The sequence below is a fragment of the Musca autumnalis genome, unplaced genomic scaffold, assembly GCF_047663935.1.
Source record: "Musca autumnalis isolate F117 unplaced genomic scaffold, ASM4766393v1 scaffold_4, whole genome shotgun sequence".
NCBI lineage: Eukaryota > Metazoa > Arthropoda > Insecta > Diptera > Muscidae > Musca > Musca autumnalis.
In genome coordinates this window covers 134,109,449-134,129,460 of record NW_027411977.1, presented here as the reverse complement: position 1 = coordinate 134,129,460, position 20,012 = coordinate 134,109,449, and the positions used below count along the sequence as shown (strand labels likewise).

The window sequence follows — 20,012 nt, the reverse complement described above, 5'->3', positions numbered from 1 at the left end:
TCATATTTCGTGGTACACAATTATAACAGCGCAAACCTTGGCTTCATCAATGTTAAATTTGTTCGACTTTTCTTCATATATAATTGTTCCACAAACATCCCAGGCGGGAGAAGGGAGACTTCTCTCATATCAATGAGTGCACCCCGATTCTACCGAGATGTTTTCCAGTTCTTCCCTGATTTTTGTAGAGTTCTCTTCTAAATTTTCTTCCAATTTGTTGTCGAATTCTCCTCCATGATCTCCATTTTAGCACCTATTTTCTCGATCATTTTGTAATTTACTTCAGTATTCTTAGATATTATTACTTTCAGGTGACGGCGCTCGAACTCTTCTAACAGGCGTTTTTGTAGTTCAGCCTTGTTGTCTGTAGATGACAATTCCCATTTACTGTGCTCGTTTTTCAAGTCTTCCACTCGTGTATTCTTAAACTTTATTGTAGTATTATCGTAACCTCACTTCCTGACACCAATTGTTACGAAATTAGGTTGAACTAATCTCCGTGTAGACGTTATTTTATTCCCCAATGCGATTTGTACCAAATAAAACAGGGTTCTTTTTCGTAGATCACACGATGCAACACTGAAAATGCAAACAACTTCTAGTATGCATTTTTTGAAAGTACATATTTAGACTACAAAATCCCTAGTATGGGTTTGTCCTGTCAGATCCAGTTCGGATTTTATGGCTTCATCTAAACCGGCTAAAACTACACTTTTTTGCAATTATCAGGCCTTTAACTCAGAAACGAATAGGAATTTGGCCTTGCTGTCTTTAGCAATATTGTAGCCCTAAACTAGAAGAATTAATCATTTGAACAGACCACATAAGAAAAACTCCATCTAGGGCATCAAAATCTATAAAATATGGAACGTTTTACATAATTGCTGAAATTCTGGTCAGTATTGGCTAAACTATTGGGAGTTGAACCTAGTAACCTTTTGCAAAAATCTTCCAAATAAAGTTCTAAACAATTCTTTAGGACATTCTGAAACTCTAAAATGCTTACTTCATGTTGTTTCAGCGGTGTTTTATATCATATCTTTTACAACATGTATCTCAAACATAGTTCACACCAACAGTTTATTCTCGCATTTCGGATTGCACTACATTATTGACATTTTTATTAAATCGTTCTTGAAAAAATCTACTGAAAACAACGGGATAGAGGCATTTTACAACAACGACATGTTCTCAAGAGTTGTGTATTACATTCCAGGGAATATTTTTCCAACAGAAAATATTCAGAAAAAATAAATGTAGTTTTTCGAATTTATTATTTCTCCAAATATTTTATTCTTGTCCTTATCTACAAATTTGCTTCAGAGGTCAGAAGAAGATTCGCATTGGTTTCAGAGATATAGCCCCGAATTTCTTTAAAAACTCAATATTTAACCATGTTTAGATGGGGCCATAAAAATCCGAGCTGGATCTGACACAACAAAACCCAACTAGGGCATCTTGTCGTTTGGGTCTGTACTTTCAAAAAATCCTCAGTTCGAATTGTTTGCACAAGATTACCTTAAAAATGTTGCACAGTGTTACGATTCTACAATGTTTTATTGACTTTAGGTACACAGATTGGCTCTAGCAAGCACATAGTTTTTTTAACTTCTTCTTTAACCGACTGTTCAGTTTGACATCTCAAACGCAACTGACACGCTGTTTTTGAATCCACCCCGTGTTTACGCCCAATAGCTTCCCGTTGCCGATTCTTCTAGAAAATCTAGCAATCTCTAGAAATAAACTGTGCAACAAACACACAGACGCAAGGGAATCGAAAGACAGTAATGACGTCATGCAACTATCAAAACAAACATGAAAGTGTACAACAAAAACGAATACAAACAAATAGCAAACTAATGGGTACTTTACACGATATGTTTTTTACATATGAGTTGTCACTTCTCCCATGCAAAATGTATATGCAAAGTGACAACTCATATGTAAAAAACATATCGTGTAAAGTACCCATAAGCGATAATTGCATGATTATGCCAAACAAATGGAAACAATAACGTGGACAGAACTTGAATGGTTGAGAAACTTCTATACAGTAGTTGTTTTTGTAAACATAATAAAGTAACTGCTTAATAATACAATTCAAATTTTTAAATTAACAGAAATTCATCTAAACTAGCTTAAACCTATCAGTTACATTCGTAACAATATTTAAACTTGCAATTTTTTTATTTACAGACCTGATTGACGAAGAACATATTGTTAAGGACATATTTCAAATCCTTAAGGATTCATGGATCGACATCAAAAGGCAGTTGTTACTGAACAGGGCAACCGTATTTGGTATATGTAGTTGGTACTCTGGTCACTGTCTAGTGTCAAATATTTATTATTTGTACATTGGTAATGAGGACATGTTACAGTTTCGTAAGTAATTTATGTATATCTAATTTAATATAGAATTTTTGATTTCTTATACGTTATAATAGACTTAACAGTACGTTTATATATAACCGGATTTAGCAAACTCACTGGGTTTCAAATGTCAATTACATTGGGTATACGTCGAACAAATCCTCATAAAGAAGGTTAACCCGACAAAAAAAAAACTATAATATAAACAGGCTATAAGTTTAAACTTAAATGTTATTAAATCTAGAATAATTTGGTGTCAAAAGAATACTAGGACCATCGACCATTCCATTTTTTTGGTAATAACAAATTGATGCTTCTTACATTATTATTCATTATTATGAATAGCATTATTGGGCTGAGAATTTGGAAAATCGGGGAATAGGACAAATGAATAAACATATATATGTAGATAGAAAGGAATGAATACATCCTCCATGTGGCAACACTATGAAACGTTTGTTACAGTACTAAAGCGGGGTACACACGATCAGTTTTGACTGTCGATTTCTCGCAATTATCGATAACTGTCCAACCGTCCAGCAATATCAAAATATTTTGTGGTTGCCTGATGACTGACAAAAATGAACGGCCATACTGGCAAGAAACCGATTATTTGAGCAAAACTGACAGTCAAAACTGATCGTGTGTACCCCACTTAACAAGTGCCCACTATATCACTAGCGCAAAAGTTCACATGAATAGGAAATCTTCTTTATAACTAGTAATTGCATCAGTTGAGAACGATTGGGCCAATTTGGCTAAGTTTTGTGTTGAATTGTTCGCCAAGAAACAATGACGACGCCCACTTTTTAAATTATGTTATATCTACTACTACAGGTAACCAGAACCGATTTTGCTGAAATTTTCTGGGAATGTACAGTCTTGCCCGCCGGTTTATTTAGTTGAATTTCGGAGGGGGTGGGGTACTTCCCCTAATAATTTGAGACCTTAAGACCCGAACCTCTTATAGATAACAATTACAAGCACTACTAAATTTTGAGTTTTTGAAAATTAATTTTATTGAAACAAAACATTGTTTCATTGGAAGGTATAATTTTCCGAATTGAGCTTTGTTATCCTCTGGCAACACACAATATTAAATTACAGCAATCTCGGTTCGAAGATTTGATAAAAATACATACAATTGGGCAATACCAGCTGGACTTAAACCTGGGTATATGGACATCTATGGCAGAGGTCCGCAAAATGCCACTCGCTTTTAATGCATATTCGCTATTTCGTGCCTTTTTCATTGCTTGCTATTGCCATCTCTGTTTAATGCTAATGCTTGCTTTGCATTTTCTTTCATGAGAGTGTGCCAATGCCACACACACAACACACTAAAAGAGCTCGTTGTCTTTTTTTTTGCACGCTGCCTTCGGAAAAGCACGTTCCATTACAAAAAGCAGTATATATTTCTGTTCAACTTTACATGATAATAAACATAAAAAAATGAATGTTGAGACAATAAAAACAAATATGAATATTGGGGTTTATCGTATTATTAAAGAAACTCAAAGAAAAAGCGAAATTTGGCAAATGTATTCATTTATTGAAACAGAAGATGATACAATACTGTGTGGTGGTATGCAGTACTGTGCATACTGCATTTGCGAATCGTGTGAATACAAATGTAAAAGCAAGCAAGCACGCACTAAAGCAGTGAATCTTTTTTTGGGGTGAATCTGCTTTTGGCACAATCATATTTTTTAAGTGCAAGGCACTGCACTAGGATTATGGGGCTATACCAAAAATTGGACCAATACTGTCTGATTTTTTGCAAGGGATGCAAGAGCATGAATGTTTTGTACCTTTAGCAAAGACTAAATACCAAATTTAATTTATGTGGTGTGGTGGCGAAAATTGGGGGCACCGTTGTATGGAGGCTGTATGAAATGTTGACCTATACCGAGACATTTCTGGAGAAAAGTTTTCTAAATCCAACGAAGTCTAAATACCAAATTGCAGTTATTCCGGTTGAAGAATGCGGCTTAAATTGATCAAATCGGAAAAGTCGGGGTCCTGCTCTATGGGGGCAATATGAAGACGTGGAGCAATACCGACAAATGACGGAAGGTTTTATACCCACAATAAAGACTAAGTACGAAATTTCAGCCGTTTCGGTGGCATATTGAAGCTAAAACCTTCAAAATTCGAAATTCGGAAGTGCCGTACTATGGGGGTGGACCTACACAAATTTCATGTGGAAAGTTTTATACCCCAACCGAATTTTATATATATATATGTTTCGGTGGCATATTGAAGCTAAAACCTTCAAAATTCGAAATTCGGAAGTGCCGTACTATGGGGGTGGACCTACACAAATTTCATGTGGAAAGTTTTATACCCCAACCGAATTTTATATATATATATATGTTATCAGAATGTGAGGGGTTTTAATTCAAACTATGTATGTTGAGGGTTTAGGTTTCAAATATTCCATTGCTGCCTTCACAGAAACTTAGTTAAAAAGCTCACTTTTGAACACCAAATTACTCTGTCCTAAAAAGATCGATGAACTCCACAACCCTTTTTTCATCGATCTTTTTAGGACAGAGTAATTTGGTGTTCAAAGCTGATCTTTTTAACTAAGTTTTTGTGAGGGCAGCAATGGAATATTTGAAACCTAAACTCTCAACATATAATCGAGATACATAGTTTTGAATTAAACCCCCTCACATTCTGATAACATAGATCAAAAGCGTGAATCAGTTTTTTTAATGTTTGTAGTACTCTTTGAGGTAAACGCACTAAATTATAATTTATCACTAATGATAATTAGCGCACTAATGATAATTATCAGATCTATCTATAAACTCTTTGACTTATATACTGAGTGGAACTATAACTTTATCCGTTCAAAAGTTACAGAATTTTGACGATTCTCAACCACTGTGTGGTGGTGGTTTTGTGTCTGCTGATAATTTCGTAATGCATATTTTTTATGTGCATGGCACTACACTATGTATTCGTTTTTGGGAAAAGTCATGAGAGTGTACCTTTTTAACGAATTGTTTCTAGAAATTCTAGTCCCTAGCAGTTAGGTTATAGAGACCTTCAGCTGTCCATACCAAATCGATGAAACGATAACTAAAATTACCTCAAGTCTGCTATGGAATTATGATGCAATCAATTAATTAATTATTTTATTTCTTTAGCTTTTCCTGCGTCATTTCCCGTTTGGTATCAAGGAGAACGTAATTTATGGCACTTCTTTGTTGAATACATTATTGTAACCATGCAAATATATATGGCAACAGTTGGTATGAATTGTCTGTCTTACAATATACAAATTGCATTTGTGTTTTCATTGGATATATATATATATATATATATGGTAACATGGGGCGCCTTCGCCACGTTTTTGTTCAATATGTTCTCATATCGACATCATTAAAGTTTTTCCAAATATTATTTTTAGTTAGAATATTAGCATGTCTTGACTATAAATTTTGATATATAAATGATTATATTTTTGTTTTTAAAATATTATTTATGAGAATTTACAAAATGTCTAAAAAGTGGCGAAGCCTCCCCACCCATGGGGTAGCTTCGCCATCGACATAGGACATATATCAACGGACTCTAAACTGGCATTTACCATACTTCCTCCCCAAATATCAACATTATGCATAAAAGGAACATGTTTTCTATTTAATAATCAAAAATTATTCTAAAATTTACAAAAAGAAACATATTCTAGCCGTTAATTGAAGTAGGTACCTTGAATTTAGGCATGAAATGAAATTTTTGCCAAATTAGATAGGTTTAGCACAATATTTGATTTCAACTTCACATTATAGCGTGGTATATCAATAGCATAAACAATTTAAGTTAAACCTGACATATTTCTCACATTAACCCACAACACCCCTATCATGGCGTAGCCGCCCCACCCCCTACATAGTTCATAATATGAATATAATGACATTTATAATTACTTTTATCATGCAAATTATTTGGATTTATATTCTTCAGTAGTTGTCTATTAACGGTATAAAATATAATTTTGATATCACAAAAGGTATACAAGATATAACAAAATATACCTACCATGAATATTTTTCGCAATACCCCAAAAACATGAAACCGCGTTCATCAGCAATCATATATTTTATAGAAATACCAATTTTTGGGAGATGAAAGATCTTCGTTAAACTCACAATTTTTCCTTTAACGGCATTTCTGTAGCAGTTATAATTATCAAGAAAATCGGCGCTGGCGAAGGCGCCCCAGTGGTGAAGCCGCCCCATGTTACCATATATATATATATATATATATATATATATATATATATATATATATATATATATATAATATACGATTATTTTCTCTAATTCTTTGTAGGATCCATAACCTGTTCGGGGCTCTTTAGTATTATATCCGTACATTGTTTAACTTTAATAAGGGTTTTACGCAAATTAATAGAGTACAGTACCTCTGAACATGTGCCACCGAGAAACAGATGTATTTATACGAAGGCCTGCATCAAATTACATCAACAGATTTTAAGGTAAAAATGTTAATATAATAAATGCACAGTGAAAATAAATTAAAGATTTTTTCTGCATATTGATATGAGGTGGAATTCTCTTTTTTCTTTTTTTTGGTTACCGACAAAAATCAGTAAAATTAATGAATTTAGGTAAGTCCTGCCGGTTTGACACAAAATAGTCTTTTTATAACGAATTTTGTCTACAACTTAGTAATTCTTCGTCCCCAGCAGCTACGTTTTAGACAAGTTCCGCGGTATTCTTGTCGGTAACTAAAACAGAGTTAACAATATATATTATATAATTTGTTTGTTTTATAAATCACAATTTTAATTTCTTTTTCCAATTTGCATAGTTTCTGCAATAGATTAAACAACCTGTTTAAAGCCTTCTCCTTAGGATTATTTGCGACTTGTTGCCTTTTAATTTGTTTGTTGACCTTTAAGGCCACTTTCGACATGGTAAGATATGCATTTGTCAGTATTTTGTGTGAAAAATATTTGAGGCGCGCAGTGTAGAGCTGGCTTTTGTCATCGATAGTATCGAATATTTTTAAGAATTCAAATTCAATATCGATATATACCCAGCAAAATTAAATGGAAGTGATTCCATGTGAAATCATAATTTCCCTGGTTCTTTTGCATGAGTGCAATTGAAGTCGTGAATGATCCGATTTTTCATCGAATTTTCATGAGTGCAATTGAATTTCGATGAGTGAAATTGAAGTGGTGAAAGATCCGACCTTTGTCATAATATTGTCATGAGTTTAAATAAATTGATAAGTACCCGCACAATAAATTATCAAATACTCATGTACCCGAATAATTGTGTACTTGCAGAAGTAATTGTTAAAATGAAAATAAAAGTCAGATGAAAGTGATCGATAGTGGCAAAATTTATATATTTTAATTAAAAATACAATGTAAATTGTATAAAACAAAAGAAAATGTTAACAGGATGGATAAAAATGCCACCGGAATATGAGCCATTTGACGTTATGCGACCCGAGAGAAGAAGAACAAAACTCCAATGGAAAGACCAAGTTGAATATGATGTCACAAAACATGGCATCCAAAAATGGAGAAGCATAGTAGAAGATCGGTGCGTTTGGAAATATATGCTTACTTCGGATTATGTAACAACATGTTCTGTTTAGAATAAAAGCCATTTAAATAAGTATAAATGAGACCACCAAAACATGGTAATGATGAGCCTGGTGCGATTGACACATAATTTATCGAATATTGGAAAAACGGAACCCCAAGTTGAAAGAAATATCTTGCAGCTATCGGAAGAGATAAATATGATATTGCAGATTAATATAATATATAATTTTGAAAATTACATACAAAATAAAGAAAAATAACATCTGGCGATAAAATCATCTGGGCATTGTATTCTTATTAATTCAACAAATTACATAATTGTATTACAAATGTTATTTATGATTGCCGAAAATCCGGATCCAAAGCATTGGTGCAAGAAGCCATGACAATGAAGTGGTGCAAGAAGACATGACAATGAACTGGTGCTAGAAGCCATGACAATGAACTGGTGCAAGATGCTATGGCAATGAACCGGTGCAAAATACCATGACAATGAACTGGTGCAAGATGCTATGACAATGAACTGGTGCAAAATGCTATGACAATGAATTGGTGAAAGTGTGTGTCACTCCATTGTCATTGGTGATTCACCTAAATTTTCACCTATGACATGTCACTTGCACCCATGATTCATCTCATGATTGGTCATCGAACATTTTGCTGGGTAGTTCTTTCTGTCGATATTATCGGGATAGAAACTCCTGAAATGAATAGAAATTAAGCGGCTTTTCGGTTTGTGGATGTGAGAAAGAAAGTCCATAGTCACACGTGCCCATATTTCAGAAAAGTAAATTGTATTTTTTGGGTATTTTTATTTAATAAGAGAAATTGTTTTTTTTTTGCAATTGTTATTTTTGCAAAATGTCAACATAAGTATAGACATTGCCGCCATTCTTATTTCCAAATAATGGTGATGACAAGTTAACGATAATATCGATAGGTATTGGTTTTATGAAATTAAATATTGAAAATATCTAATCGATAGTTTGCCAGCTCTAGCTCAGTGTCAAAGCGACCTAACCCACATGTTAAAAAAATTAAACTGACTATAAACATCTAACCGGAAACTTTTAAAATACATACTTAAAAAAAAAACTCATATTCCTATTCCTACAGTAGGTTATTCTACCTACAAAAATACTGCACTAAGGATTTTTTAACTATTTATTTAAAAAGCTTTAAGTTAGATCTTTATAGCCATTTTGATTTTTTTGAACATGTGGATTAAGCCTCATTTGTACTAAAAGATTTATTTATTACAGGGTAATGATATTTCGGCGTCAATCAAAGTCTGTCTATATTTGTTGGCGGCCTTTTATGAGTTGTTAATATATTGTTTGAATGGGCAACGCATCACTTCAGAGGTAAACTATTTTGGCGAAGTACATTATAATAATATTATTATTTGTATCGACAGCAGGCTCTCGATGTGATAGATACTCGTACGTTATCCACCAGCTTCAACCTCACTTGGGAAGGATGTACATTAAACTGACCCAAAAAAAAAATTATTTTGATTGGAACTCCTACATCCTAAATTCACTCTGCAACAAAATTCATTTTTTTAAACGATGGGAAAATTGGGTAGATTATGAAAGTAGAGCTAAAAATATGAGAGACGTGTTTTTAAAGTTTACATCGGAAAGTAACCAAAGTAGGAGGGACAAGTTCCGCCATTTCTAGTTTTTTTTTTTGAAATATTCGAGAATCCTTGCATTTAGGCAAAATGTTTGCTCCAAAAATGCAGTTAAATCATATGTACAAGTGATCTGGAAGTGCATCAAATTATGCATTTTCACTTATGATATTTACAAGAGCGTGACTACTGAAAGATGCACTCCATTAGCACTGCATTTTAACTAACCCTTCGGAACTGCATTTTAACTATCCCTTTGGAATCGCATTTTAACTAACCCTTTAGGGTAGAATAGGATGCAGTCCAATTTGCACCCAAAGCACGTGTTTTAATGCTGTGCTTTGGATTGAATTTAAAGGCACTCTTCGGAATGTATTTTTATGCAGTTCAAAGATGCAAGCCATTGCAAACTATCCCTATTAGAGTTGTGCCAAAGGAACTATTTGGAACTATCTAGTTCCTTTCGCAGTTCCAATGGCCCACATTTTTTCTTTGAACAAACTGCGTATACTTACTATCACACGTTATATTTCATGATGTTACTCATACGCTTTGGAACTAGTACAAGGAACTAGGAACTAGATTGCCCAACTCTAATCCCTATATACAACTATAAATAAAAAGAATTTATTGTTTGTGTAAAACAATAACACAGATTATGAAATTTCTTCATTAAATTCAATCGCAACTGATTTTGTTCCGTCCGCTCTCCATTTAATCCTAGCTGAAATGCTTTTGCTTCATCTGTTAAAGGGGTTCTTATATTGTCTTCCCATTACAAGTTGAGATTTCGACAAGTACTCCAACAGCACTTCATTAGGAAATTTTCCTCTCGTGAGTTACCGTAAAAATGTTCCCAACTTTTGGTTGTATTTTTTATTTTATATACAAATTTTAGAAATTGATGCACACTTTTTCTATCTTTGAAAAATGTATCGAACGGAGTGCCTTTTTCACGACTCCCTTGAACTGCATTCGGATGCACTTTAAATGTGAGAATTGGATGCCAATCGTTGGATCGCATCCAAATGCGGTTAAAATGTAAGGAATGGAGTGCATCTTTCACGACACCGCTTGAACTGCTTCAAAACATGCCGTGAAAGAACTAGTCTACATTGCACTACTTCCAATTTTGCCTGGTGGTTTCTTTGGCAACTTTACTGAGAAGGATATGAGGAATATTTTTTTTTTTTTAATTTTTAACCTTCATGCGGTTTATCAAAGGGGTCTATAGGTCTCAGAATACATCAAATCTGTAAATCGTATCTAATTGCGAGGAAGCTCTAAGAAGGAAAAACACGTTTTAGGGCTAAAGTCGGACATCATATGAGTTTATTCAAAATTATCCCACAAAACATAATTTCAGAGAGATGACGTCAAAGACAAAAATATTTCTCGTCAAATTTCACTATGGGTCACCAAAGAAATGTAGTCTTTATTTACATTATGTATCTGGAAATATCAGTATTATTTTTATTGAAAAAAAGTGAAAATATTTCCCAATTTTTTGATGATTTTTTCCTTCTTTTTTCGAGTTGATACATAAAAGTAATATGAAACTTGGTTCTGGGTAAAAAGTGTAAGAAAAGAAAAACTCTACAAAAATGTCGCTATGAGTTTTAGAATGAACCATATATCTAGGAATACTATTTTCTTAAGAAAATTAGATTAAAATGTATATATTTTAGGATGAAACTATTTTAATTTTGATTAATTAATTAAATTAAAATTAATTAATTTTGGCCTATTAATTTTACATAATTCCATACTGGATCAAATTTAATTCCATACTGGATCCTTCACTTTTTGCGAATATTGTTAAAAAAGAAGTGTTCCAAATCAAATTTAACTATGAGTCTTTGAGCAAAAAAAAATCTGTAACCATAACATATAACATTCTTAGCAGACCTTGTTTTTGTTATACGAGTAGCCATATTTTAAGATTTTTATCCAGATTGTCATTGTGATTGAACACTATAAATATCTTATTGATGGTTTTTTGTTATGAATTCATACAGAAGATGTTGCGTGCTCCAATTAAATAGTTTTTAAATATTTGTGATGAATAAATATTTGAAAAATACAAAAAACCCAGATCGGACTTTTTAAAATTGCGTATTTTTAGTACTTTTAACTTAAATTACGTAGTTAGGATAAGCCATTGGTTGCTTACATTCTGTGTGAAAATACGTGAGAAGACTACTGCTATGATCCAAAGAAAATGTAGGTGTCATATGGGCCCTCACATACACGATTTGGCGCGATCCAAAATAATACAATGATCGGGAGTAACTCCTGCTTGGTGACATTTACGGAATTAACCCTAGAAATTGACATAAATTACTTACTTAGCTGGCCCATTACAGAAGATTTGTTCCATAGACCCAACTAAGAAAATATCACCAAATCTTTCAAAGAATTTTTTCTCAAACACACCAAGCACTGCCTTATCTGCTTGCGCAAGTACCCAGGCTTCGGAACCATACATCAGCACGGGAAGTATACGTGTTTTGTAAACCGTTATTGTAGTTTGACGAGTTGTGGCGAGGTATACGAAGTCTTTTACTACCTCAAAATTATAGGAACCAACTTCAACAGTTGGTCCGAGCTCACTGAACGCATTGCGCGTCGACACCATCAACGTTTACAGCCAGACCCATTTTAGCAGATTCTCCTTCGACCTTCATAAAGGTATCGGTTACTTCTTTTACGGATCGTCCCATGATGTCTATATCATCAGCATAAGCAAGTAACATGTGGATATTGGTGTAGATTGTGCCACTTATTTTGACTTTTGGCTCTCGTATAAGCTTTTCTAGCAGGATGTTGAAAAGATCACACGAAAGGTTGCCTCCTTGCCTGAAACCTCTTTTGGTACTAAACTCTTCCGAGAGATTCTTTACTATTTTAAATGAAGATCTTGTGTCAGTTAGAGTCATTTTACAAAGCCGAATGAGCTTTGCGGGGATATCAAATTCAGACATGGCTTGAAATGCCTTTGAACGTTGTGGGCTGTCGAAGGCTGCTTTATAATTGACATAAATTACTATATCCTAAATGGATTTGTTATGGTCATTCATGATGCGCCTATTTATGTAAATTATGTAAGAAAATTATGAATAAACTAAGATGAAGACCGACTTTAAATCTTAATCGTGTTTTAATTTTTAGGGATTCCTGGCGATTAGATACAATTTACAGACTTGGTGTATTCTGAGTAAATATAGTAAAATGTTATGACTACCAATCTTGTAGAATATTTTGATTTGATATGATCACATTTTAAAGGAGTTTTTAACCATTTTCGAAAAAAGGACCAAAACGACCACTTTGATAAACCGCATAAGGGTTCAAATTTTCAATGAAAATATTCCTCAAATTTACTTCAGTAAAGTTGCCAAAGACTCTATACACCTAAAATGTAAGTATTCCAAGATATCTTAACTCGAATGTTTCAAAAAAAAAAAAAAAAAAAAAATTAGAAATGGGCGAACTTGACCCAGCTACTTTGGTTACTTTCCGATATAAACTTTAAACAAATAAAATCTCATGCTGCGGGTTAAGCCCATACTATAAGCAAACTATAATGCTAATATAATGTAACGAACAGAGTAATTTTTGGAACGTCATGCGAATGACGTGAAGAATGGATGTCATTATTTAGGTTGCCATGCGAATGTTGTTGAAATGTTAAAAATGGAGAGCCTTTTTTACAACTTCGTTAGCACTGCTCCAGAACATCCTGTAAATGTACTAGCTAGTCTACATTGCATGATTTCCAATTTATTTTGCTGGTTTTTGGAATTTATTATTTATTTTATTTAACGAAATTTTATTCCAGAGCGAACTCTTGCCCACAACTATTTACAATTGTGCATGGTTCGAAGAGAATCGACATTTCCAACATATGATACATACAATGATTATGAAAACCAATAATAGTATACAATTGGATGTGGGGGGCTTTGCCAGAATGTCCTCAGTAACTCTCTTAACGGTAGGTGGAATTTTGATATACCCACTTGATAAATAATTTGCTTTTCACTTTTCTTATATACATTTTAGATTGTTCGTTCTAGTGTATCGTACTTCTTATTTCTTCAAAAGTGTATGTAATACACGCAACGTTTGATATGGAGCAACGTGACATTATACATATGCAGTTAGAGCACCAGGGCATAACATAAACTATGCGGCCTTCACAATGTTAAACACATACGGAGAAATAGTTAAAAATATCTTAAAAAAACTAACAAAAATTATATCTTTGAATTTGCACAATGAAAGTATTAAAACAAATAAATATGCATAAAAACCAAAATAATCAAAAAATAATAAAAAAATTGTACTGTCGTAATGGGGGCAGCGAATACAAGTTGTTACAACAAAAATCAAAGAGATTCGAGAGCATGTCCGAAACTGAACTTTTCCGAAATTTTGTGTAGGAGGTATCCGCAGGAGTGGACAAATATAGTCCATTTTCAAACGTCATCTAAATCTGGTAGATATATTAGGATGTGTAAAGTGTGGACCAAATCCGTTAATCTCTTAGAGAGTTATCGGCAGTACAATTTTTCCGAACAATTTCGAACTTTTGTGTGGAAGGTACCTCAAGAAGTGGGCCGATATGGCCCATCTTCGAACTTAAACTAAGTTTGGACAAAATATTACGAATGCCAAATTTTGGACCGGAACGGTTGCATAGTTCGAGAGTTATCGTGCACACCAGACAGACAGAAATACATTTCGTCCAAACATACTTGGGGTCTAAAACCATTATTTCGATGAGGCATAAATGCTAAGGGTATAAAAACAAACACACCCGCAAACGTTTAAATACCACGATCTGTGAACCTGCACCTGGAATGTTCACACTCTTTATAGAGAAGGTGGCAGATGTAGTTGAAAGGTAGTAGGCCGACATTACTGCCATACAGGAAATACACTGGATTGAGACAAGATCTATTTGTCAGGTCACATAACTAGAATAACAACAACTCTATTTTGGCCAAAATTTCTTAAAGCTGACAAAATGTTTGTTTGTCAGTATAGTTCCACGTTTTAATATAGCCCCCATGTTGAAGGTTGTGTCTTCAATATCCCACCGAAATGACTGACGTTTGGTATATAGTCTTCTTTGGGGGCAGAGTTTCGGAGTCGAGGTATTTTTGGCTCGACTCCGACTCCAGCCCGTTTTTTTTCACGACTCACAGTGTTGCCGGTTCCATACAAAAGTGGACAAAAATAGAAGGGGTTGACCTAGGTTGATGAATTTTTGCACAAGTACTTATAAGGGCATAGGAATGAAAAATTTCAACTATTGTCGATATCGGTTCAGATTTGGATATAGCCCCCATATATATCTTTCACCGATTTTGCTATAACTCGGTCAATTTTAATCAAATTTTCTTTCTTAAAAATCGGTTCAGATTTGGATATAGCTCTCATATATATTTTCACTACAAATGCAATGTATGTGAGATATTGATTAAATTAGGAAAATATGACGCAATTATCCGTAATTGAGTGACATCGGGCGAAATTATATATCGAAACCATATTCAAACCTGAACCGATATGGACCACAGTTGATATTTTTCTTTCCTGTGCCCTCATAAGTACATACTTGTGCAAACATTCATCAACCTATGTCAACGGTAAAACTAAACAAGGGCCTGGGGCACATCCCATGTTAAATTTTAAGGCTATTCATCAAAAATTGAGCGAATTATGGCAAAATCGGGGGAAGATATATTTGGGGCTATATCCAAATCTGAACCGATTTTTACGAAAATCGGTGAATCTATTCATGTGCCGAAGAAAATAATACGTACTAAATTTGAAGGCTATCCGATCAAAATTGAACAAGTTGTAGCAAAATCGGGAAAATATATATATGGGGGCTATATAAAATCTGGACCAATATATCTCAGAAGGTTGCAGGGATGGGCAGAATGTTTTTACACATTTCGCTCCGGAAGAGATGTCCAATTAACGGAAATCAAGAGCCAAGGTGGCAATACGTGGCAATCAAAAGATATACTCTACCAAATATTAAGAATTTATATTTTTTTTATCAAATTTAAATTTTTAATTCTTGATAACGGTACTTTGCCCATGTGCAGTTGATGTCAACTTTTTGAACTAAAATTTTATATTTATAGCCCACCCATCAAATTCCCATCCAAAACTTTTAATATTATCAACAAACTTTTCCGAAAATGTTATTTTAAATGTCGTCTAATTTTCATATGATTATCGCTTTAGATTACCTGGGAAATATTTTTCATATTTAAAGAGCTATAACTTCATTATGAGCGCACATATCGACAAAATTCTTTCAGATTCGTTGTATCGGATGTGTTTACTGAAAGAAAAAAACATAAACATATGTAAAAGTTAACATCACATTTTTTAATTTTTGTCCACGCGGCAGCACTGTGCGACTCCGGCTCCGAGTTGACTCCGAGGGTAAATTCCTATACCATAAAAATTAATAAAATTTGCACAAATCGTCGGTGTAATGCTTAAGTGTTCCATACGCCATTTGCCTGATTCGAGAAAAACTCAAGTTAATGTTTAAGGCCATACAGGATAAAAATGGTGCAATAATCCAATACTTTAAGAGCTCAGTTCTACTTAACTAAACTCATAGATTTCAATCAATTTTTATAATTGCAAAAAGATGCTGAATTGTTCCATGGAATCTTTTTTCATGTTTTTGGCAGTTTTTTTTTATCAATCGTGTTCCACCTTCCTTATATGAAGTGCTACTGTGGAGTTAAAAATTAGGACTTGAAATGAAACATTTATTTTTTTTTTCATATAAATACAATAAGGACCATTATTATAGGTTTCCTTAACATTTATTTAAGGTATTGCCTCCACTTATCACTATTTTTTTGTGGTAAAAATTTCGATAGGACAAAACGGACTGATTTTTTGCATTTCTAAGGTAACATAAAACATTTAAACGCGTTTTTCTTATAATACCATTTTTGTAGTCGGTGTCCACACTATCCACTTTTTGTGGACTTACATCAAAATTTTGTCTTTAAACTAGGGATTTTTTGTTTAAACGATTGATAAATTTTCGTTTTCATATAAAAATACAATATTCAAAATTATTTGGATTTAGACACTATTATTCTTCAGTTTTTAAGCCAAGTCCTCTAAAACAATTTGTTCCATACGCCACATTATTCGTGACTTGGCAAAAATGGGCAATTTTTTCTCCAAGGGCCATCATTTTTGGTGCGGAACAATTCATTTTTGTCTCTTTTTGTTCCATACGCCAAACGACATGGATATGGAACTAAAAAGTTCAAAGTTGTTTTGTTCCATACGCCAGGCTTTATGGATATGGAACAAAACGAAAAGATTTGGGTTACAAAGCGGATATGGAACACATTGGCATCTGAATATCTTAGAAACTATATAAGGTAGAGAATAACCGACCAAAAATCTGAAAGGGCATGGTTCAAAATCTTGTAAGGTACCTTCATCTCAAAATGTCAAAAATGGCGTATGGAACACTTAGGCATGACACCAACGAAATGTTTAACTTTTTCCTATATTTGGCCCATGTAGGCTAATTTGTTGTCTTTTCCTAACATATTCTTTAGAAAGAGCATTAGTACTCAACTACGGAACATAAATATGAAGTAACATTTGTATCTATACCAGCAAAGTGGCCGCCACTTCGTGTGCTCTATGTACCAACCGTGATTTTCATTGCCAGCTCTATCTGTTCCCCCACCATATCTTAATCCAGCACACCAATAGTGGCTCTAATTTAGAATTCGAACTCTGCCCCTACACCAGATACCTAATTTAGAACGATTTAGTACTTTTCATATGACACCAAATAAAAATTGAGTACCATTTAGTACTTCTCGAATACTTATGATACGTATTTCCACAACCACATCCATATCTTAACCCTACCTACAAACACCGAAATTAATACCAAATTTCCGAAATCCACCTCTATTCCTACAACCGATTTCAAATTTATTACAACAAATATATAATTTCCGAGATTTCTTTCTCATCTTTATTAAACACGCAAACAGTGATCCTAATATCACAATTCAGAATTTTAGTTCTATATGTTACAAATTACCAAAAGGTTCAAAATTTAGTTGCACTTAACACTTCTCGAACACATAAGTACGAATTTCCAAAACTACGTCCATATCTCAATCCTACACTCTAATCTCAATTCCAAATTTCTAGATTCTAGCTCTATCCGTCCACTAAAATCCTAATTGTATCAAATTTAGTATCATTTAGCACTGTTCGATCCCATAGATACGAATTATCAAAACTAACTCAATCCTATACTCCAACACAGGGACGTACGCAGGATTTCATTACGTAAAGCTATTTTAAAGGGGTTTTAGTTGATTTTATATGAAATATTGATACAATGTATATAATTTCAATTGAGAGAGTTTACAATATGTTTTAGATATAACTTTGAAATTTGGAACAGAGTATAATAAATTAGTCTTTGGATGTTTAGAATTGAAATTAACCATATCAGAACATGTTCAGTATAGTCCCCATACAAAAATTCCGCCTGGTATTTTGAAGATTTTAACCAAATTCTCCAACGCAGTTAAAAAATCTTTCAAATGAACATTACCCATATAGGTTTACGTTTTAATGTATCCCAGAATTTTTAACCACAGTAGCTCTTATTTGGGATTTTCGATTCTATTTCAAAGATTTTCAGTATTTCTTCTTCTTTAAAGTACATATCCATATATCCCACATTAACTTCAGTCCCATTAAAAATGTTTTGTCTTATTTTTGCCTTATTAAGTTATCAATTGGACACATTTTTACCACGAGGACTGATTCTGACAAGAAGATCTATCTAAAAACCTATTAATGTTATTTGTATACCATTTATTAATTGAAGTCAATAACTCCAAAAAAGAATAAATCGAATCCGCGAGTGCAGATTGGGCTTGTACCGAACTATTGTTAGAAAATAATATTCTTTTATGTCATAAAAACACGAAAACTTTACTATTTTACCAGAAGTGATAGAGTCCATGCAAGCCAACTAAAAAATTCAGAAAATTACATTTATGGTCTGTTCCAGTACTGCAAGAATCTACTCATTTTTAGTAGCAAAAGTGTGTAGATTCCTGCCGGTTCTGAAACAGGCATTTAGAAAAAAGATAAAACATTTTTATCAGGAGTCGGGCGATACCAACTACGACTCATAGAACCGAATTCTACTCGCAGTACTGTTCGAGACTACGAAATCCACATTCTGTCTCGGCAAAATTTTAGCTAAGTCGAAAAACTCCATCAGTAGTGCGATTGTCTAACACATTTTTTGAGTTACCGACAAAAACCGGTAAAATTTAAACCCAAAATTATATATGAAAATTTCAATAAAAATTGACAACAGTCTTACTATCGGTATAACTTTACACTTTATTCTTTATTCGTCGCTAACTTACCGAAAAAATCGGTAATTACCGAAATTATAAGTATTTTAATTTTACCGACAATTGTCGGTAACTCAAAAATTGAGTTAGAGCATCGCTCTACTGATATCCCAATGGTTGTTGTTCCGCCTTATTTCTATCTTAATTGTACGATTAGATGTTTATGAACTCGATGACATTTAAAACCTTCCAAGGACTATGACTTCTGTCGGCACAGCGGAGGTAAAGTTATGAAAATTCATAACTTTTGTTTTCTCGAAAACAAGTAAAAAATATCAGTTGGGTTTGCCGACAGCCTGTGTAAGTTGAGACTTTTATCTATAGAAAGATCGAATACGGGCTTCATAACCAAAATCGTTGCCCTATAAATTGTGTAGTCAGGGAGTTTCATGGCTTTTTTTTTGACGTATAAACTTTCTGAAAAAAATTATCGAAACATTTGGGTATAAAACTTCAAGATTGTGGGTGTTGCGACTAAATGCTTATGCTGAGCTCATAAGTTTGACTTCGATAAGAGCCCAAAAGTTTTGCACTTTTGTGGAGAAGATACCTGAAAGAATGGCCCATTTTGGAAGTGGACCTAATTTTGGAAGTCATTCCTTTTGATAGTTATGGTGTCAAGGCGTTATTTTAGTTGATCATGGTAAGATTTAGAGCTTTTGAACCGTTATGTCAGGAAGCATGGATTTACCACGAAAAATAGAATATCGCTGTAACCAAGACCGCAAGCAGTAGCATTGGTCAAAATGTCCAAAGGATTCTCGAACAGCCCATAAATTGCGCTTATGTTGAAATTTTGTGAGGGAGGTATCCGAAGATGTTGTCGCATATAGACCCTCTTGGTACTTGATATACATATTTCCGGAAGTAATTTTAGGATGTTCAAAGTTTCGGTGAAATCGGATATTGAAATTTTGTGTGCGAGGTGCCTGAA

At 33.7% G+C, this 20,012-nt stretch overlaps 1 protein-coding gene across 1 annotated transcript in view; it reads left to right on the top strand.

The window, feature by feature from the left end:
- LOC141402554 (odorant receptor 63a-like) overlaps positions 1-13,951 on the top strand; it is a 49,799-nt gene extending 35,848 nt beyond the window's left edge. Inside the window, exons 4-10 of the mRNA XM_073984064.1 lie at positions 2,197-2,385; positions 5,532-5,636; positions 6,721-6,886; positions 7,222-7,327; positions 9,235-9,336; positions 13,450-13,605; positions 13,674-13,951. Of these exons, the coding sequence (XP_073840165.1) occupies positions 2,197-2,385; positions 5,532-5,636; positions 6,721-6,886; positions 7,222-7,327; positions 9,235-9,336; positions 13,450-13,605; positions 13,674-13,724 (875 nt within the window). The 3' untranslated portion in view covers positions 13,725-13,951. The remainder of the gene's footprint in view (positions 1-2,196; positions 2,386-5,531; positions 5,637-6,720; positions 6,887-7,221; positions 7,328-9,234; positions 9,337-13,449; positions 13,606-13,673) is intronic.
- The last annotated feature ends 6,061 nt before the right edge of the window (positions 13,952-20,012 follow it).